The sequence below is a fragment of the Asterias rubens genome, chromosome 15 (assembly GCF_902459465.1).
Source record: "Asterias rubens chromosome 15, eAstRub1.3, whole genome shotgun sequence".
Classification (NCBI taxonomy): domain Eukaryota; kingdom Metazoa; phylum Echinodermata; class Asteroidea; order Forcipulatida; family Asteriidae; genus Asterias; species Asterias rubens.
This window is the reverse complement of record NC_047076.1, coordinates 3,291,041-3,311,834: the sequence shown is the minus strand read 5'-3', so window position 1 is coordinate 3,311,834 and position 20,794 is coordinate 3,291,041. Positions and strand designations below refer to the sequence as shown.

The 20,794-nt window shown below is 40.0% G+C and overlaps 2 protein-coding genes across 4 annotated transcripts; both read right to left on the bottom strand.

Annotated features, from left to right (window-relative positions):
- Positions 1–1,148: 1,148 nt before the first annotated feature.
- LOC117299926 (proline iminopeptidase-like) lies at positions 1,149–8,717 on the bottom strand. Its single transcript, XM_033783532.1, has 7 exons — positions 8,505–8,717; positions 7,050–7,173; positions 6,313–6,488; positions 5,445–5,532; positions 4,036–4,223; positions 3,019–3,163; positions 1,149–2,510 (listed from the first exon to the last, which is right to left on the bottom strand). Exons 1-7 carry the CDS (start codon positions 8,642–8,644, stop codon positions 2,403–2,405), a joined length of 969 nt encoding a protein of 322 aa, XP_033639423.1. The 5' UTR covers positions 8,645–8,717; the 3' UTR covers positions 1,149–2,402.
- An 845-nt stretch (positions 8,718–9,562) lies between these two features.
- LOC117299925 lies at positions 9,563–20,639 on the bottom strand. 3 transcript variants are annotated; one of them, XM_033783529.1, is made up of 11 exons: positions 20,547–20,639; positions 20,246–20,282; positions 19,844–19,925; positions 19,137–19,262; positions 16,370–17,964; positions 15,821–15,916; positions 14,709–14,859; positions 14,112–14,255; positions 12,634–12,930; positions 11,258–11,420; positions 9,563–10,722 (listed from the first exon to the last, which is right to left on the bottom strand). In XM_033783529.1, exons 1-11 carry the CDS (start codon positions 20,584–20,586, stop codon positions 10,058–10,060), a joined length of 3,396 nt encoding a protein of 1,131 aa, XP_033639420.1. In that variant the 5' UTR covers positions 20,587–20,639; the 3' UTR covers positions 9,563–10,057. The 3 variants fall into 3 exon arrangements, with proteins under 3 accessions (XP_033639420.1, XP_033639421.1, XP_033639422.1); XM_033783530.1 differs by having other exon boundaries at positions 9,563–10,716; XM_033783531.1 differs by lacking the exons at positions 20,246–20,282; positions 20,547–20,639 and having other exon boundaries at positions 19,137–19,255; positions 19,844–19,898.
- Positions 20,640–20,794: the final 155 nt, after the last annotated feature.

Sequence of the window (20,794 nt, the reverse complement as noted above, 5' to 3'; positions counted from 1 at the left end):
GTATATGCAATCGTGTCCGGGGCTATCCAAAAACCTTCCGGTGGACATGTACAAGTATGTGCGCGTAAGCGAGCGTGCATGCACTGAACCTACGCGTATATGCAGCATGAATATTCACGTATTATTTGTATGATTGCAGCGAATACCCAACGGCCGAACTTTTTGCATGTCATTCATGACATGCACTTATAGCTTGTAAAAAGAATGGCGAACGTGCTCCGTCGACCAATGGCGTTTGATTTACTACAAGGACGGTTTTGCACGGGGGCGGACACAACTGCATATGCAAATATGTCCGGGCGGACACAATTGCACATGCAAAACCGTCCGGCGGACATTATTGCATATGCAACAATGTCCTACGGATAGTTTTGCATACAGGACACAATTGCATGCGACACCGGCCCATATCAACCCGACCCCCACCTACCTTACCTTGATGGCCGAAATTTAATTGAACCCCAAACCATTGCACCCAAATTAATGATTATGTGCACAGCCACAACCATGGGTTCATTTTGTTTTCGTGTCAATTCCATGAACACTAATTTTAAAACCACTGATGTACCAGTAATCTCCATCATATTTATATAGGCAGTGGACAACTATTGGTAATTACTCAAAATAATTATTAGCACAAAACCTTTCTTGGAAACGAGTAAATGGGGAGAGGTTGATAGTATAAAACATTGTGAGAAACGGCTCCCTCTGAAGTTATGTAGTTTTCGAGAAAGAAGTAATTTTCTACAAATTTGATTTCGAGACCTCAGATTTAGAATTTGAGGTCTCGAAATTAAGCATAGTATATGAAAGCACACAACTTTGTGTGACCAGAGTGTTTTTTTCTTTCATTACTATCTCGAACTTCGACGACCGATTTTGAGCTCAACTTTTTCACGTTTGTTATTTTATGCATATGTTGAGATACACCAATCTGTGAAGGCTAGTCTTTGACAATTACCAATAGTGTTCGTTGTCTTTAATTTAAAAATCTCTTTGTCAATAATGGTGGATAAAAAGTGTTTGGGATTGTAGGATACATGACTTTGTAACCAAAAGTTTACCGATGATAGTGGCTGTGCACTAAGTGTTAATCTGCTATTGGAGTAAAGCACACACATTTACAGCAACATTGAACAATGCTCATATGTTTTAAAATACATCATTTTATTTTATTTCAAGTTTCTTTACAAACTGAATATCAACACACACACACACCATACAAAGAAAATGATAGTATTCAAAGAACAAGATGTTCAGCTGCTTATCCAGTGTGTTCCTGCGTCTTTAAGATGGATTGGATGTTTGAAAAGTGAAATTGGCCACACTCGAAAAACAAGAACAATATTTTATCTTCGTATTTTGAAAAATATTTGTATTCAACTTCATATTTAAAAAACATTCACCTTTAGGTTTGATAACCATTCCACTATTTCTCCCAAATTTACTATAAATATGAATGTATGACTATACTTCATCCAATATCTCAAACAGTTTGTTTTTTATTTTGTTACAAATAACATCATTATTGGAGGTAGTCTGTTTTAACAACACCGCCCTCTGTCGTTTATCTTATGCCAAGCAGATTGCCAGTTTATAGTCTATTCTTATAGAGTCTTTTCAAGCTTTAAATTGCACCATTGTGTGGCAAAAAGGACACACACTTTGTTATTATTTAGCTTGCAACTTTGATGAGCAAGTTAGCCCAAGTTTACACAGTTTTGTTATGCATATGTTGGGATATACCAAGAGAGGATATTGGACTTTGACAATTACCAAAAGTACACCCTGCCTTTAAAACAGAAAATTGTGCTCAATAACTATCAGCTCAGAAAAGTTGTAGCAGTCACAGACAGCACTCATGGAATAGTATTTTGGCTGGTTAGTGGTAACCCTATTTTGGTGAAGAACAAGAGTGTACACTGCAGCCACAGTTGTAAATCAAGCACAGCATTCTCTCGTCCCATTTTCATAAAGCCTGTAACACAAAAGCCTTGCTTAGCACAACAAACTTTTGCTAAGCAAAATAGGTTACCAGCCAGATTACCATACAGCTACTATTGCAGTGACTGGAACCCCGGTCATTTCTTGCTAAACCAAGACATTTGCAAGCATAATTTTCTGCTTAACAGCTTTATGAAATTGGGCCCTTGTTGCGATTCAATGCATTCCATGAAATTGCCATCAACGTAGCTGCCAAAGCCATCAGCCAGTCACTGTGGCTATAACTTCAGCATCTAAGCCACTAATCACTTCCCAGTGTCTCATAACCAATTTAATTTTTTTATTTATAAAAAATAACAAAGCATTTTAATTTACATTCTTGTGTTATCACTGATACTTTTTTAAAGCACTCGGAAGATGTTCACATTTTGTGTCCTACTTCCCCCCCTCCTCTCTCATCAGAGTGTATTGAATTTCTCAACAGACTTCAGGAGGAGGGATTGAATTTGAGGATCCTTCGAGAAGTGACCTGCTGTGACGAAGTGAATCTCGGACTTTGGCAGTTTCTAAAAATGAAATAAAAACAGAAAGAAGAGAGTAGAAAATTAAAGGTATGGTAAGCTACATTACTCAGTTTTAAAGATGGTACACCCAAGGACTTTTATTAGATACTTATTAAAGGCACAGGACACTATTGGTAATAACTCGCAATAATTGTTAGCATAAAAACTTACTTGTTAACGATCAATGGAGAGCTGTTGATAGTATAAATCATTGTGAGAAACGGCTCTCTCTGAAGTAACGTACTTTGCGAGAAAGAAGTATCTTTCCACTAAAATATTTGCATTTGATTTCGAGAGAAATCAAGCATCTGAAAGCACGACGACCAATTGAGCTCAAATGTTCACAGGTTAGTTATTTTGTGCATATACATGTATTGAGATACACCAAGTGAGAAGACTGGTCTTTGACAATTACCAAAAAAATGTGTCCAGTGTCTTTAATAACAGCTTTATGAAAGTTGGCCATGCCCAAACAAAAGTGTCTCCACCCAAAATCAAAACAAGAGCATACCCTATGTAATTCCCATGCGGTAACCGGCGGGCAGATCACATCATAACGTCCCTGCACTATGCTACAAGGGATGTCTTTGATCTTGTGGGCGTTATCCAGAATATAGTTGTCACCTTCAAGGAATCCCCCATTAATCATGTAGTGACTGAAAGGGAAACAAGACAAAAAGAAGAAGAGTTATTTCTGCATCAACCACTTATGTCTTCAGTTCTTGGACCCATTATATGTTGCACAGTGTATGTGGCGCAGTCTTCAGCCAACAAAGCCAGAAACACAGTGGGCAAAATTCACTTCACTTTAAAGGCACTGTACACATTTGGTAATCGTCAAAGACTAGTGTTCACACTTGGTGTATCCCATCATAAGCATAAAATAACAAGCCTGTAAGAGTTTGGGCTAAATCGATCATCGAAGTTGCGAGAAAATTATGAAAGAAAAAACACCCTTGTTGGACGGATTTGTGTGCTTTCAGATAGGAATAAAAGACTTCTAGCTAGAAGTCTTTTATTATTTTAGTGAGAAATTACCTTTTTCTCAAAAACTATGTTACTTCAGAGGGAGTCGTTTCCCACAATGTTTTATACTATGGGAGTTTAACAGCTCTCCAATGCTAGTTACCAAGTCAGTTTTAAGTTAATTTTTGTTTTGAATAATTACCAAACGTGTACCTTCCCTATAAGGATAAGTGAACTTAAGCTCTTGTCTACTAATCAGCAGAGTGTGGGTTCGAGTCCCGATCCTGGTCAACAGTGTCCTTAGGTAAGACACTTAACCACTGCTTTGACCTTCGGATGGGACAAAAAGCCGTTGGTCCCGATGTGTTGTTATAAAAACTTTCACCGCAAGTACAAGACCCCAGTACATAATAATACAAAAAAAAGGGGTTCTCCCCGGTGTGTCTGGCAGTGGGACTATCTTCAATCATGAAGGCTGCACTAGAAAGAAAGAAGAAGATGAAGAAGAAGAAGATGAAGAAGAAGAAGATGAAGAAGAAGAAGAGATTTCATCAAATCTTACCACTCTATCCTTGCAAACTGCATGACCCAGAGATCGTTGGACACCTTAATGCTTGCCTCTTGGTCTGGGATGAGTTTGGACGTTGAACATTCCCACTGACTCCAAGACCTCGCACATTTCAGTTTCTCCTCCTCATTGTCCCCAGTCAGTCTTTTGTGATAGGCCGCGACGAGGTCTCCCCTTTCTTCCTAAACAAAGTATAGGAAACAAAAATCAAAATAAAAGATCATTTAAGGAAAGACTTTAGAGTGGAAATACTGTGATTTTACAGGTTGTCCTAGAGGTTTATTTTCTTTGAGACAAAGGGGGAGCACTGTTTTTGTAGGAGTATGTAGATTCATTTGGCTTCTGGGTGGCACCACCAACTCCCCCCCCCCCTTCGAACAAAGATACTGACAAATTAGGGAGATGGCCAACATAAGGGCTAAAATAGCTCAGTTTGTTGAGCGCTTCTAATCTAGACTTGTGGAAAAGTCGTTCATGGTCCCATGCGGTGAGATAGTCGAGTTGTGGCAGTGCTCTAGCGAGATCACTGCTCTCGCACGAACTGCTGGTTGCCTGACTTCTACTCCCCGTTAAATGGGACCGTAGTCGTGGGAGCAGTAGTCTTGTAGGGTCAGCATTCTTGCGAGAATACCACCTGAATCGCGGGGAGAGTCTGAACGCTATCACCGCGACAGACATTTAACGACTTGTCCACAAGTCTACTTCTAGTCCTGGAGGTCACATGTTCAAGCCTGGCCGGTGTCAATTTTTCTTTGATCAACCCAGTATTACTTTCATTTTCGACAAAACTAACCATCAAATCAACTTTCTAATGAACATTTTCCTATGAGATTTCCAAGTATGAACTCAAGATTTTAGATTATTAAAATCCAATTTTGCCTTTCATCTTCTTTGTGTATAGATTGAAGGAAAAATAAAGACATTGTCAAAGGTCTCAAATTGAGACCCAAAAGAGTATTTCCCAAAGGCAACACTAAACTGTATTGAATTTGACCTCACCATACAAAAACTTGCCCTACAACATGGCGTCTGTGAGCGTGTGTGCGTGTGCGTACGGCTGCCATAGAAATCAAACCGGGAACGCTACGTGCTTTATTGATATGCGTTTTGACGCACACGGTTTGCCCTACAAGAGGGTGACTTTCATAGCAACAAAGGGGGTTATTCAATACGGTCTATACAAGCATTACTTCAAATGAATTCTAATATAAGTATTATAATAGTAATAATAATAATTTAAACTTATAAAGCGCCATCTATCTAAGACTAAACTTATTCCGAGGTGCATAAAAAACAGAGAGAGTATAAAATAAAAAATAAATAAAATACACATTCTGTAGCTTAGAAAGAAATAACAGTATACGTTAAATAAAAAACAAATTGAATTACATAATATGACCTACCTCTGGAATCACCGAGACATACGACTCCCAATAATCTGGGTATATGTTGCTAGCTCCTCCTACATTATACAACCAGTTAATCTCTTTTCTGAAGAAAGAAGAAAATCAACTCATCAACAAGATTTACAGATTTACATGTTCAGAAAAATGTTCGAGGGCTTGAGATGCCTTCTGAGCAAACAGGACGTGGGTCGGTCACTTCGTATCTGAATAAGTTCTGCCTTCAAGTGGTGTCCCGAGTAGTATTGATCGATGTTTCCTTGACTCTACATCAGGGTTGTAGTCAAGACCCAATCGTCCGAGACCCAATCGTCCGAGACCCAATCGTCCGAGACCGAAACCTGAAGGTCCGAGGGGGAAACCTAGATCTAGACTGGCAAAACCAGTCTAGACACTGGTTACGAGACAGAGACCGGTCTCGAGACCTTCATCACTGCAGAGTACATACTTTAAATGCATTCTTAAACTTTGTTTGTGTCCATCTGTTTCAGCTGCCGCATGCAGGTTACATGGTTTGTCCACGTCAGTAGCAGTGTCCAACAAATTGAAGATGTCTCAATCATCCCAACGGCGGAAATTGGACTGCTAGGTGGCAGTAGACACAGGTAATTTGTTCATATTTTACTTGGATTTATCTGGTTAGTTTTCTGTCACCTTCATTCCATAAGGTCCCCCGCTGAGAGTCAAATGTTCACCTACCCCCAGCATAATGATGATGGAGTCGCGTGCTAGGTGGATCTCTTGGTAAAGTGTGTCAGCCAGTTGACAGCTGACGCTCGACCACAACATGCCACAACACTTTGCTATTAGCTAACTAAAATCCATCACTCTGAGGTCTGTACCTCACTCTGACGTCTTTCAAACTTACTGCCTTATCGTGAAGATACCCCTGAGCACCATTGATTTAACCCGCTGTGGGTGCATCTCGGCGTACAGGAGGGCCAGGGTTGACCCCCAGCTTCCACCAAACAGCATCCACTTCTTGATTTTCAGGTGCTCTCTGAGCTTCTCGATATCGTCAACATTGTGCCACGAAGTGTTGTTCTACAAAGAAAAAAAGTATAGAAATTGAGTTATTTTAAACACGGCTGGAAATTTTTTATGAGTGCAAGGCCTTTATGGGAAAGTTTCTGGAAATAATTTGAGGAGGCATAGCGGCCAGCTAAGACTGACAATAGACTGTGATATTATGCTGCAACCATCTTGGTTGTGGTTTCCAGTATCCAACAAAAGTAATGTATGCGAATATTTCATGTGTACAAAAGGGAACCACACTAGCTTTCCTCCCAGGCTCATTCATTTCTGGTTGTTGATTTTAATTGGAGACATCAAAAGTGTCGACAAAGGATCACTCAAAAGTGTTACTTTGGCTTTGTTTACAGTTCTTCAAACCTATGTATGTTGTGAAACATAACCTTGGAATGACTTCTTTTTATTGATATTACCTTGTTGCTTTTGGATACTATGGGATTAACTGAACCTTGAACTTTGAACCTTGACCCTTTCACCTTTTCTAAATATAGCTACCCATGTAAAACAAAAATACCCTACCCATGTTCAAAAATGTATGTTTTTTCAAAGACTATCTTTGTTCTTACAACTTGCCTGGAGCTCTGCTGGGGGCGTTGATTTACCCGACCCTCTTTGATCAAAGAGTATGATGCGGAAGCACTTAGGGTCAAAGAAACATCGGTCGGTTGGACTCGTACCACCTCCTGGTCCCCCATGTCTAAGAAAAGGTCAAGGGAATAAATAACACAATGGAAGTAGTTGCGATGACGTAACCCTTCTCCTGACAGATAAGCCGGCTTCGCTGGCACGGCTTTGCTGTCAGGAGGAGGGTTACGTTATCACAACTAATTGGAAGAAGAATTTGTTTAGGCCTACTATCCAATGTTTGTATTCTTAGGTAAGAAAACTTTACAGAATAGTGGGTGTCAAGTGTACATTTTGCTTTATTCGCCAATCTTTAACTGTCAACACCTTACTACACTAAAATCAACAAGGGATGCTATAGGATTTGAGGCATTGCGTGAGGTATCAATGTATATTTGGTTTGCGGTAACACCATATGTGTATCTACTTGCCGGGTAGAGTTTATTCTTTAGAGAACTGTCTTGCTTTATTTTACTACCACGGAGTAGATTGTTCGGGGACTGCTACTTTAGCTAAAGGATCGTGATTAACTGTACTGTCGCGGAGTCAGTTCTTAAAATTGGTCTCAACGTTTCGACTAGCTTGCTCTAGACTGGAGAGTCTAGTCATCATCGGGATGCTATTAATACTCAAATTAGCCAACTGAACACTGGACTCTTGGAAAGAATTTTGACTGGTATCACTGATCAGTCAGTTGTTTTATAAACTGGCATTTGTAGCATTTGCTTGGCCAGTTAAAACACCTGCAGCTGATTTCACGAACCTTTACGCAAATGCATTAGTCTACATACTTGCGCAACGTTTACTTACGCAGTTGCGTAAAGTTTTGTGAAATCGGCTGCTGTACCTCAACATGCGTAGGTACACACAGTATCATGTATCATGAAGGTAGAAATAATTCTACCTCCATAAGGTTTATTGCGAATAGAAAAATATCAAGAGAGGGCGCTGTTGAACCCACACAAAGATGTAGGCGATCAGGCGCGAGTCGTGCATGACAACATACACGGCATAGCAAACTGCCCCATATGCCTTCCCACAATGCATTGCGGTTCTGAATCGCGATAATTAAACCTTGCATGTATGTTCAGTACAGGTTTCCTCAACTCAATTTGGCTACGGAAACAATACGATTTATTATGACAGTCACAAACAAACATGACAATAATATTAATAAACACAAAGTTTCCAAAGGCATCCATTGTTTGAGTGTTTGACCTTGCTCTTCTTGGCTTAGTTTACTCCTCTAGAACTATCGTTCCACTATAATGGTCTCCGCGATAGCGGCTAGATACATAGCTCCTCTAGTCCAATATGGTTTTTACACACACAACACAACAACAACAACAGAGTAAACAGACAGTGGATCAACTTCAATGACTTTTATTTACAATACAAACTCACATGAAAAGCACTGGGTTCCCGTTGGGTTTGCCGCTCTGTTCGTAGTACAACTCATGTATCTCATCCACTCGTAATCTACCCGTGTCGTACGGCTCGATTTGGGGAAACAAATCTACTACCTCTCCCGGTCCCGTCGTCATCTTCGGAGAGTTATTGGGGGGAGTTCCAGCCGACTTCCGGGTTAAAAAGCGGAGCTCGCGAAACAATCTCGTGCAACCCCTCATTACGTTCGACCAAAGGTTGGTTACACAGCTGTTGCATGAGTCATACCGTGAAAGATAAAACTGGGCATAAAACAGCCGTCGGACCAGCCTGATGGACTTTCCACCAATCACAATACTGTACACACAGATAGCTGTTTCTCAATTCTTGGCGGGTAGTTTTAGATCCGATTTTTTTTGCCGATTTGACACCTGTGTTGTCCAAAATTGTTATATTAAATTGTTTACAGTTGCATAGGTTTGTGATAGGTTTGTGAAAGTTAATTTAGCTTTTAAAAGGCATTGCCCCCCCCCCCCCCACGTCCATCAGTCATTTACAATGAAGTTTGATACTTTTTGGCATGTCCCTGGCATGCTAAAGTCTGTAGGTTTATTCTTTGTTTTTTTAGCAATCAATTATCTGTTAAAATTCATTCACTTTAGACCAAAATTTCTTTCAGCAAGCTTTACAACAAATTTATCAAAATATGTTTAATCAATTTTTTATCAAATCAGGTAGCTCAACTGTAATTTGGAAAATTGTGAGACACTTTAATTAAAAGAACAGTAAAACCTTAACACAAAAGTTAAATTAATAAAACAAAACTCAGCAAACCAAGGATTTATACCCGACAAAATTTACCTTCCATGAAGTTTGTATTTATTTATTTCATCGTTGAATAATAATAATAATAACAAAAATAACAAAAATAACAAATTCGTATATAGCGCATTTCACAATAACCGTATCAATGCTCTTTACATTAGTGCCCTGGTCATGGGGCCAATAACATCCCTGTAATGTTTCTCAGCTCCCTAGGGAGTATACAGCCCTGAGCTGCCTGTAAGACGCTTGTGGCTTTTCATAAACAATATCAACCTCTACCGTCGCAAGTACCCATTTATACCCCTGGGTGAAGAAGCGTTGGAATGATTATGTGAGCACATTGTACTTTTATTCATTTGCAAACATTGATTTAATCCGCGCAGAATTCAATTAATGTTGAGTTGAACTCCCATCAGATCACTCACCCTCAAGCCACAGATCTTGTGCTTTAAGTAGTGCACCTAAACATGCGGCAACACGACAACTTGGGTCGACTGAGCGAGTGAGTGAATGATCCTAAAATAACCTGGTTACAGGGTAAGAAGGGGTTTGCTTGGTGCTTCTGGGAGGCTGCTGAGTTCACCACAGCACCAAACCTTTATTTGGTGCTTCATTAACTGTTTTCCCTTTGTTCAAGTGTTTGAGTACCTTATTGTTAGATACATGCTCTATGTAATAAGACTCAACATTTATACCCTCAAATAAGTATTCAACCCTACCCTGTCCCAAAAGTGCACTTCCATTCCTCATAAAATCACCGCTCTAACCTTGTTGACATTATTGATTGATGAACCATGTTGGTGAGATTCCTGTAAGCCTGTTACAATATGAGCATCCACTCTTAATGCTGTCTTCAACAACACCCAGGCCCCTTCCCACGCTGCTCTCTTCGCCGAATAACTATCATAAACGTCCCTACCCTCAAAACTTGCCAACTTCTCACTAAAATTGCGTTTATAAGGCAACTTTTGTTGAGTGCGAGTCTTCGGGTTTATAACCATTCCTGTTGACGAGGACAAGTTGTTCTTGTGAGTCTCGTGGAATTTGCTGCTTCCATCAGTGATGATATCATCAAGTTCGGTTAGTTCTAGTTCAGACTGGCTAGAACCGGTTTGATCCAGTCCATACCCCTGTATTGTTTCATTCGAGTTTGATGTGTATTCAAATACATGTATTCCAGGTTCACTTTGCTGATGTGGATCTGACTGGATGAAACTGGCATAAACTGGTTCTGAGCTGTCTCCTTGAATTCCATGCAGTATACACGTTTTTTCATGGGATAAGTCAGTTACTCTCCCCATGTTTTTCAAAATCTGAAGCTTGTAGGCGACAAACCCATTTGAGAAGGCCGATGTGATAGGTTCCCGATAGCAAGATATACTGGTATTGTGTCCACACTTAAGACCTTGTTTTGAAAGAAGGATAAACAGAACAAACTGGAAAGTATAAAACTTTTGACAGAATAATAAAAAACAAACAATCTGATACAAATGTCTATTTTTCAGCAGTGAAACTAAGCTATTGTGAAACTTTTGATGACACTTGGTGGCAGCAGACTTGTGTGCATGCTCAGAACCATGTGCACAATAGAAATTTACCTGGTAGGCCTACTGCCACTAAGTGCTCCATAGTCTCCCATTGCCATTGGGGCAATGAATTTCCATAGAGCAAACATCTCCCCTCACAAAAATGTCAAATGGCACCAAATAAAAAAAACGTTGTTCATGCCAAAGACAGAACATTTACAGTCCATACTTATATCAGTCGCTTGTTATCAAGGAACCAACCACCTCTGAAGCAGACTTCAAAATCACATTTTCTGAGGCACATTTTGTTTGCGTCATTTAAAAACCTTCACACCATTCTAGAGTAGATTTCCTACCACCTTTTCATAAATGTCATCATTTTAAGTTCTTTTGCTACAGTGCCTTTAACCAGCCATTTACCTTTCATTTTCAGCAGTCGCTTCATCGCTGTACGTTCAGGGACACCGGCTCCAGGGAGACATCGGCCGGATTGCACCATGTCCTTGAGCCTGTGTGCACACTTCCAGAATCTAACCTCTGAAGCTGTGACAAGACTTACGACAGGGTTACTCAGCACTCCAGTCTGTGGACAAAAAACAGGTCAGAAAAAGTTTTGATTCTTGTTTTACCCCTACACTAATGTGTGTTAGCACAAAGTTTGTTCAGAAAATAACTTGTAGGATGTCGTGGCTGAGTGGTTATTAAAGCCATTATACACTTTCGGTAAACAGTATTGTCCAAGTCCCACACTTCGTGTATCACAACTTATATATAAAACAACAAACCTGTGAAAATTTAGGCTCAATCGGTCATCGGAGTCGGGAGAAAATAACGGGAAAACCCACTCTTGTTTCCGCGCGTTTCGCCGTGTCATGACATGTGTTTAAATAAAATCCGCAATTCTCGCTAACGAGAGTTTATATTGTTTTACTGTTTTCTCAAAAAGTAAAGCATTTCATGGACTAATATTTCAAGATTAGTCTTTCACCATTACCTTCTGTAAACCCTGTAAATTATTTGTAAATCTGTGAACTTTTTGGTTTTTTTCTGTACCGAAAGGGTCCAATGGCTTTAAGAGCATCAAATTCAACTTCAGGTGGTTCAGTCAACGGAGTGTGGGTTTGATTCCCGGTCATAGCACTTGTGTACTTGAGCAAGACGCTTTACTATCATTGGTTTTCTTCACCCAGGGGTATACATGTAAATAGGTTCCTGCGAGGGTAGAGGTTGATATTGTGTTTGAAAAAGCCACTAGAGTGTCATACAGCAACTCAGGGGTGTATAAAGATTAAAGAAACACATTGCCTTGGATCGGACGAGTTGGTCTATAAAAAGGGTTTGTAACCGTTTTTTTTATAAAAAAATGCATATGGTTGGAAAGATGTTTTCAAAGTAGAGTACAATGATCCACACAAATTTGCATCAAAATTGTGTGGTTTTCATTTTACTTTGCGAACTAACACGGTCGGCCATTTATGGGAGTCTCCCATAAATTGTCAACCGTGTTAGTCGACGAGGTAAAAGGAAAACCGTCCAATTTAGAGGCATGTTTGTGTGGATCATTGTATTCTACTTTTACAACATCTTTCTACCCATATGCATTTATAAGAAATGGTTACAAACGGTGTTCAAAGACCAACTCGACCGATCCAAGGCAACGTGTTCCTTTAAAGGAATGTTATTGGCCTAATGACCAGGGAGACAATATTGTTAAGTGCGCTTTATAAGAATTTAGTTATTATTATTGTTATAAAACTTTGTCTCCTTAGAGAAAAATTACCTTAAAAAAAACATACCTGCAGTAACTTTCCTTTTACGAATATCCTTGCGTATACCGCCCTCTGGGGTGCGTTTGAAGACACTCTGGCTCTGTCCACCCACCCTGACTCCAAGCCAGCAATAGTTATACCACACGCAACGTCGCTCATCGTAGCGTCACCGATGTACTTGAGGATTGGAACCAAGCAAGCTTCACCCAATGCCTGTAGGGTCCTGTAGGGAACATTTTGGAGTAGGATGACCTTCATGGTGAGACAGTAGTCCAAGAGGTCATCGTCTGAGCAACCCTTGAGGATGATCAGTTTGATGTTCAACTGTCGGGACGAAATTTAAAAAAAATGAACAAATAATGTTCAATGGCTGGGAGTTTAGTTTAACAACTATAACTAGGAAAAATTACTTGTGTTTGCAGTCGGTAGACTCTCTTTAGCGAGAGCAGGTGAATGGTCCGTTTCATTGTATTTCGGCCGATAATTGGCACCCACTTCATGTTGAACTTACAGGTCATGTCATGACCAAGAAGTGGTAGGCATGGCATGCTCGCACTAAACGCCATCTTCACTCATTTGTGCATTGTTTCTTGTGCAATATTTGTATCTGCCTTTTGTAAGTTTCTTTGTTTTGTTGTGATTCTGGTGCTTTGTGCAAGTAATGTCATTTCTTCGTTGTGGAGAGTAATACATTTTCTTATGTCTTATGTCAGACAAGAATCAGTTGAGGACAATGAGTTTGATGTTCAAATGTCGGGATAAAATGTTAAAAATGAACAAAATCTAATGAACAATTAATCAACTTCTGCCTAGGATTTGTTTTTATCTTGTATTTTTTTATATTTTTTTAACTCAGATCACAGATCTAAGATTCTTTAATTTTAATTCATTTATTCCAGTTCATTGTGAAGCCAGGGATCGGAGTCTAAGAAAAGCAAACTACCAACGGAGATAATACAAGGGAAGGATGAGCAGATTATTACTGTTTGAAATGTCAAGACCACACCGGGTCTTTCCCATAGCCAACACTCCTTCCAAAAGAGATTTTGAACATGGTTGTTCCCGCAAATTAATTATTTCGAACTGCCTCTAGCTACCGGGCAACCTCGGTAGTCTAGTTGGTAAGACACTGCTCTAGAATTGCAAGGGTCGTGGGTTCGAATCCCACCCGAGTAACATGCCTGTGATATTTTTTCACAGGACTCGGGGAAAGTACTGAGTATACAGTGCCAACACACATCGGTGTATGGGTAAAAACCAAAAATTTCTATTTATTTCTAGTTAATTCTTATCTTACAAGGAAGGAAGTTTCAGTTGTAGATGTTGGAGGGAAAACCACAGAGAATTATTCCAGAGAAAACCCATGCAATCAGGTAGGGACTGAAAACCTAATCCACATAGTGCCCCCGGCGTGATTCCAACCAAGGTCCCTGAGGCGAAAGTCGAGGAAAGATACCTCTACACCAACTGACCACCCTACTGGAAAAGGAGCTACTCAATATTACCTCCTGTAAGATCTTTATGACATCTCTTAGCCAAGAGTTCTCTTGATTCGCTGCCGGTCGAGTCCCTTCAGTGAATACCTTCACCTTTGTGGTCTTCTTGAAGCCTTTGTGTCGGAAGTTGGGCGTGGCATCTCCATTAACAATCTTAATATAAAACAAAAGAGGTTTTCTTCAATCCAATAACTTGAACTTTCAAACCTGCAAAACGCCACAAAAACCTGTCTGCCTGCCTTCGTACAAAAAGGAAAGTAATTACAATGTAGGTGGTTATAGTCAAGAGTCTTTCAAAATAAACCAAAACTCGCAGTTGGAATTCGATGTAAGATTTTTAAGTTAAAAATGTCAACAATACTTTTGGTCACGAAACCGTGCAATCTTCAAAGCGACTAGCAAAGGGACCCATAGTCCTGAAGAGAAGTCAGGAGGATACGATGAAGCATTATAAATGCTCAGTTTTAGATTTGGGAGAAAAACCTTGAAACCTAGTCGACATACAACCCTCCAGTTTGAGGTGTAGAGGATTTAAACCAGGGTACACAAAGGTAAAAACAAGGCAAACTACTATAAAGCCAACTTGAACTTTTAATTTGTACATACCAGAGCTTGAATGGACCCTCCCGTTGAAGCTGCTGTTATCGACGGCAGTTGAATATTATCTGTTTTCACTAATGCCCCAGACTCTAAATGGGACTCTGAGGCAGCTGGTCCTTGGATGGTACACACGCTGATTCGATTCAAGTCAAATATCCTGGAGGAATAACAAAGATAACCGATGTTTATTTTACCTACTTATTTGTTTGTTTTCTATTGCTGACTTTTTTGTCACGGTTAACTTCTTTATTCGTCTTATTGTATTTGCTCCTGTGTAATTGTGTTTTGTTTGTTTTGGTCAAATAAATAATAATAATAATAATAATAGTAATAATAATAGTGTCAAAAACTTCAACAACAAAATAAACAAACAAACAAGCAATCAAACAAACTCCAATTCCTGAAGCAAAATGTTTCACTGCCAAATGCAGGCCTTGACCCTCGTTCTTGAAGGGGCACAGCAATTTCCCTCTGGTGAGCACGGTAAGGGGCACTTCTAATAAGAAAAAGTAAATTTGTATTGGAACTTTTCAAAGGGCACTATAGTCTAGGTTCCTAGACCATTGGTGTTGCGCGGTCACACACAACCAACGTTCCGATTATGCACGGCACAAACTGTACACGCTTGTAATGAACGAACGCTAGCGGGCGCTCTGTTTCTCTGATTTCCTGTGCTCACCAAGAGCACAGGACATGGGAGATCCGGAAATCAGAGAAACAGAGCGCCCGCTAGCAATCGTTCATTACAAGCGTGTACAGTTTTTGCCGTGCATAATCAGAACGTTGGTTGTGTGTGACCACGCAACACCAATGGTCTAGGAACCTAGACTAAGGGCACCACAGCAACAGCACCACGTCATTTGCTATGGGTTATTTCGAGGTCTGCAAATGATTATATGGGTTTTCCGTTGTTGTTGGTTGTTATTCTAAAAAAGTGTAAACAACAATAGGTTTACAGTAGGTACTTGTGGTAGTTGCTTGTGACTGTTTTATGACAATAATAATACAAATAATGAAATCATGATAAAATGAATGATAAACAAAGTTTGAAAAAAGCCCTTGCACCAAAAATGCCAACCCAGTAATGTTTCTATGATGGGTGATACCAGAGTACATACATCTCTGTGTTACTCAGTTGATGATGAGCTGCCTGCATCTGAAAAGCTTCCATAACCATCCTCATCTCTACATCAGCTCCATGACTCAAACCAAACCTGTATCTGAAGATGCATAAAAGGTACCAACATTTTAGTCATGTTCCCAACCTATCTTTTCCCCATGAAATCAAATTGTGCTATTGTTGTACAATTTTTTTATATGTGTATCTACTTCCTAGGTAGATTATGTCCTTCTGAGAGCTTGTCTTGCTTTATATTCTACTACCGCGCAGTGAGTTCTTAATTGGTCTCAACGTTTCGGCGCGGTAGTGAAGTTTATAACGAGAAGTCCTCTCGATCAACTAAAGCTAAAAGTAGTAGCCTAGTCCCAGCCGATTTTCTACCTTCCACCAGGTAGCAGTTCAAAAGCCGGACAGTTCTTTTCAGTACTGAGAAGTCTCTCGAATTCTGAAAACCTACTCTGGGGTATCAGAATATAAAGCGAGACAAGTCGAAAGAACATAATCTACCTGGAATATATGGTGTTACCGCAAATTTTTCTATGCTTACCCAAGATTCAACATATCAGGCTCTTCTACTCCACCAAGATTTGTTGCAAAATGTGGCCTTGATGGGGGTATAGCTACCCCACTCCGCTCCTTCGAAAGAAAATGCATCTTCTCGTCAAGAAATAAGTTCCTCAACGAAGGCTCTGTGATCCCTGGTGGCAAGGTCATTTCAGGGTAATTATTTTGACCCAAGGTCACATTAAAATGTCTACTTCTATTTCGAACATTGGTTAGTCTCGTTGCAGCTGCCTTTTTATGTTTGGCCTTCAATAGATCTTGTACTGCATCGTCGGGCGTCTTTGTTTCTTGAGGAGCAGTGGTTTCCAAGGCAACATCACATTGGAGAGCATCATGTGAATTTGTTTGAATGTATCCATGGTTACCGGATGCAGTCAGCTGATTGGCTGGACTTTGCGAAGCCTCAACCCGCTCTGAGATTTTTTCACTTTCTAGTGCAGAGTCAATGCCATGGATACTGTATGTAACCTCACTGCCAGCTGAATTCTGATCGGTCACAGTTTCAAACGTTCTGAAATGTCTACTATTGTTTTGCACTTTGGTCGTTCTCTCCTGAGCAATTTTGTTTTGCTTGGCTTGCAAAAGCTTGTGAATAGAATCCTGAATTGCACTTGGTTTTCTTGATTGGTGATCATCTTTAACTCCTTCGCTCTTTGACATAATGGAATCTCTCGGCAAAGCGTCTTTTTCATCTTCTGGCGGAAAACAAGAATCAAACTCATCACTTTCCTCGTCGCTTGTTTCTCCGCCGTCTTCAGCACAAACTTGAACAATCTCATCCACCTCTGTATTTGTGGTCGTCCCAACTAAGGAATGAGTTTGTCTTGCAGATGTGTCTTTAAAGTCAACCAAACTAAGGTGAGTGTCTGTTAAAAGACTAAGACTCTCAGGACAACCTGTCGACAACAACTCCAAATCTGACAGATGGTTTTCTAAAGTATACTCAGAATGTTCATCTTCCCTTTCAAAGAACCAAGACACTTCGTCTTCATTATCATCCGCTTCCACTTGAGCGTCTTCTTTAGACTTTGCTTTCATCTGTTCAAGACATACTGGTTGTTGAGAGTCTGAGATGGTGAAATTGACTTCCTGAAACCCATCCTCATCCTCTGAAGGATGAAATTGTAAGAAGCTGGATTTTTCACTTGGTCGGCACATCTTCTGGGAATCTTCTAAATTGCTCGTCTCAGTTTTCAGGGAGGATGCTCCCATTCTATCAGCAAGACATTCTCCTTTTAGATAACCTGTAGAGTTGAATCTGTCGGGAGGATATTGTAGAGCATGTCGTTGGGCTGTTAGGTGACCTGTGGTGGAACTGTGGAGTTTACGTTCATGGAAATCGCTACTCTGGCTCTTTTGAGAAGGCATGTGTGGTTTATCACCTAAGCTGATGGGGCGATCTCCTCCTGTGTATGTCTTGTGGACATCTTCAATACGGGTGAGGGGAGTCTCAACCAAGGATGTTTGAGTCTTTGGAATTGTGAGATTGGAGCAAGGTACGGTGATTGTCTCCAAGGCGTCTAGACACTGCTCCAGGCATTCATCTCCATACCTGATGATCGCCGGAATTGGAACACCCTAACCAAAGACAAGAATTTCAAAAATATTATTTGACAATTTAAAAGATTGCTCTCTACTCGCCATCCTAATATCCTTTTTGATGTATGGTGGTCACAATAGGAGTGCACTGTTTGGTTTGGGTGTCTACACAAATTTACCCAAACGCAGTACTGTGTCTCCACCATACCTCAAAATGGCTTATGGCTGGCCAGCGCAGACGAGGTCTTCAGGGCCTACTGTACGCAGAGTTTATCGCAAGATTAGTGTCACAAGATATTCTGCCCTCACCGCTGGAGATTCAAAGACTAGCTCAAAACAGGAACAAAATTTAGGGGAAAACTTGTGTCCGTCTGCTGTGCAGCCGACTGATGATGATGAAATGAACGAAATTCAAGTTAAACTCTTCCAACTACTTTCTTTGCGCTTACTTTTCAAGATCACAATTACTCAAAACAAACGACTAGCCCAAATGATTTCCACCAGTCAGTTCAACTTCAATAAATTTACATAATTTAACAACGTTAACAAAACATTTGTTGTTCTTGTCACAATGACTGTTAATGACTAGCCCAAATGATTTCCACCGGTCTGTTCAACTTCAATAAATTTACATTCAGAAAACCCCAAGACAGTTTATCCATTCTGATTGGTTGAAAGGGCATCACAAGGGGTTGTTTGAACGGATGATATAACACCAGTAAAAAGTGTTGAAACATGGGCATGACACGCGAGCTTGCACCTGTGCTTATAGGACAGTTTCTTCATTCCTATTGGTCGAGAGCAACGGCTGGAAAAGTTGTGCCACATCAGGCGATGTGCGCGACGCGCACATCATTCCCTTATAAGGAGTTGTTTACCCGAGGGCCTTGACAGGGCCTTACCATTTCATAGATGGAGGGGTACTGTGTTGAAAGAAATCATTGAAAAATTAAAAAATTTGCATTTATTTTACTTTTTGACCATAAGTGTTGATGTTTTTTAACCGAAAAGGTATTTAAGAATTGGAATCAAAGTGTGTTGAATCGGTTTTCAACTAGTGGTTTAAACCCGCCGAGGCCTCGTACTTGATAATTTACCACGACTTCGTCTCGGTAAAGTTATCAAGAACCAGGCCTCGGCGGGATTAAACCACTTATTGCAAACCTCTTCACCACACATTGATTCCCTTATCAATCAACAATGTTCCATACTTGAGTGAGGAGTAATTGGATTTCCGCTGCCCAGAATCCAGCCATTGTCATCAAGGTGGTTGACCCTGTGCCGTGCATCTTCTGATGTGAAGCACAAGCCTCCATCGCTAAGTGGCCAACTGGATGCTAAGACAAAAACAATTATGGAGGTTAGTCAGTTTGTAAGTAACATTTATTTAGCAGAAGACACTTTATTGCGGAGCAATGTTTGTATGCCTCACAAGAACACCAGTAAATGGATGCTCTCTCTGCACTGTGCCAAGACTAATGTGTATAGATTAATGATTTTAATGTGTCTGTTATGTATTTTGTAAGTTTTGGTATTTTTATAATGAATCCAACCGTATGTAGTTGCAAATAAAATGAACCTTACCGTATCTTAGCACAACAAAATGGTTGTAAATAATCTGTTCGTTTACAATTACTGCCATTGTTTTCTGCTTCTTTCAAGAAACCCCCGGGATTGAACAAAAAAAATATAAGAAATAAAAATCTGTTATTTATATTTTAAACCCGGTGGTTCTGAGTGTTATATTAACGACTATCAACAATTCATGAAAAAGACCACAGTCAGTGTACACTTATTGCTAAGGTTAGAGAAAGGGTTCGCCCTGGTGTGTCTGGCAGTGCATTTATCTTTAATCTTGAAAGCTGCGCTCAAACGGAACAAGAAGATAAAGCAGATGACGAACTGTAAGATGACGTACCTCAATGTCAAGATGACACATCAGCTCACAGCAGCTTGACACAAGATGACCGTCCTCGTCATCTTCAAGAATACACTTCAATCTGAAAAAGAATAACAAGCTTAATGAAAATTCAAAAAATTACTTTGGAAATTGTTTGTGTAATGTACTATTTGCAATGATCGTAAAACCCTCCATCCTTCAGATGTACGTCCGTCGGGAGGATGGAGGGATACGATCTCATACTCATGTTGATCAATGGTAGAAAGCGAAATCAGTTAATCAAGACCACTGTCGCTTATCTACATTGTTTACACAAACACTTACATACAAACAAACAAAGCAAAGTTAGAAGGCAAATAACTTCGAATTTTGATTTAGAATTAGAACGGGACGTCAAAACAACTTTGTTTTGAAATTTACCTTTCGTTTGGACCGAGAAATGAACTCACAGAGCAACCTGTTAGTTGGAGAACAAGAAGAAGAAAAAAAACCCAGACATTATTCAATTATCATATATTGTGAACACTCACTCATTCTCAGTCACACAACTCAGACTACCACATGACGACTGCTTACTAATGTTCCTGTTATACTGAAAACACATGACACCAGGATATGTTATTTTTGTTAGTTAGATTAGTTACTATAAGTATAATAGTATCATTATCAACCAAACACTACATTACTCCGAAGTAAGCAATTAATCAGTTAGCATACTTACATATTGTTTGTAATGCCTGCAACGATGATAATCTATTCATAACGACGGATTAATATTGGGGAAATTGTTTGGTGTGGGTGGAATTTACCAGGAGCAGACGCCAAATCCTGTTGGTATGTGTACATATAGTCTGGTGCTTGTTTAGAAATGGCTCCCAATATCACCATAGAAGTCTATCATTAAGACCAAAAGCAGTGTCGTTCCCAGGTTATAACAACATTCCGGCGTGCAGACGTAGCCACTACCGA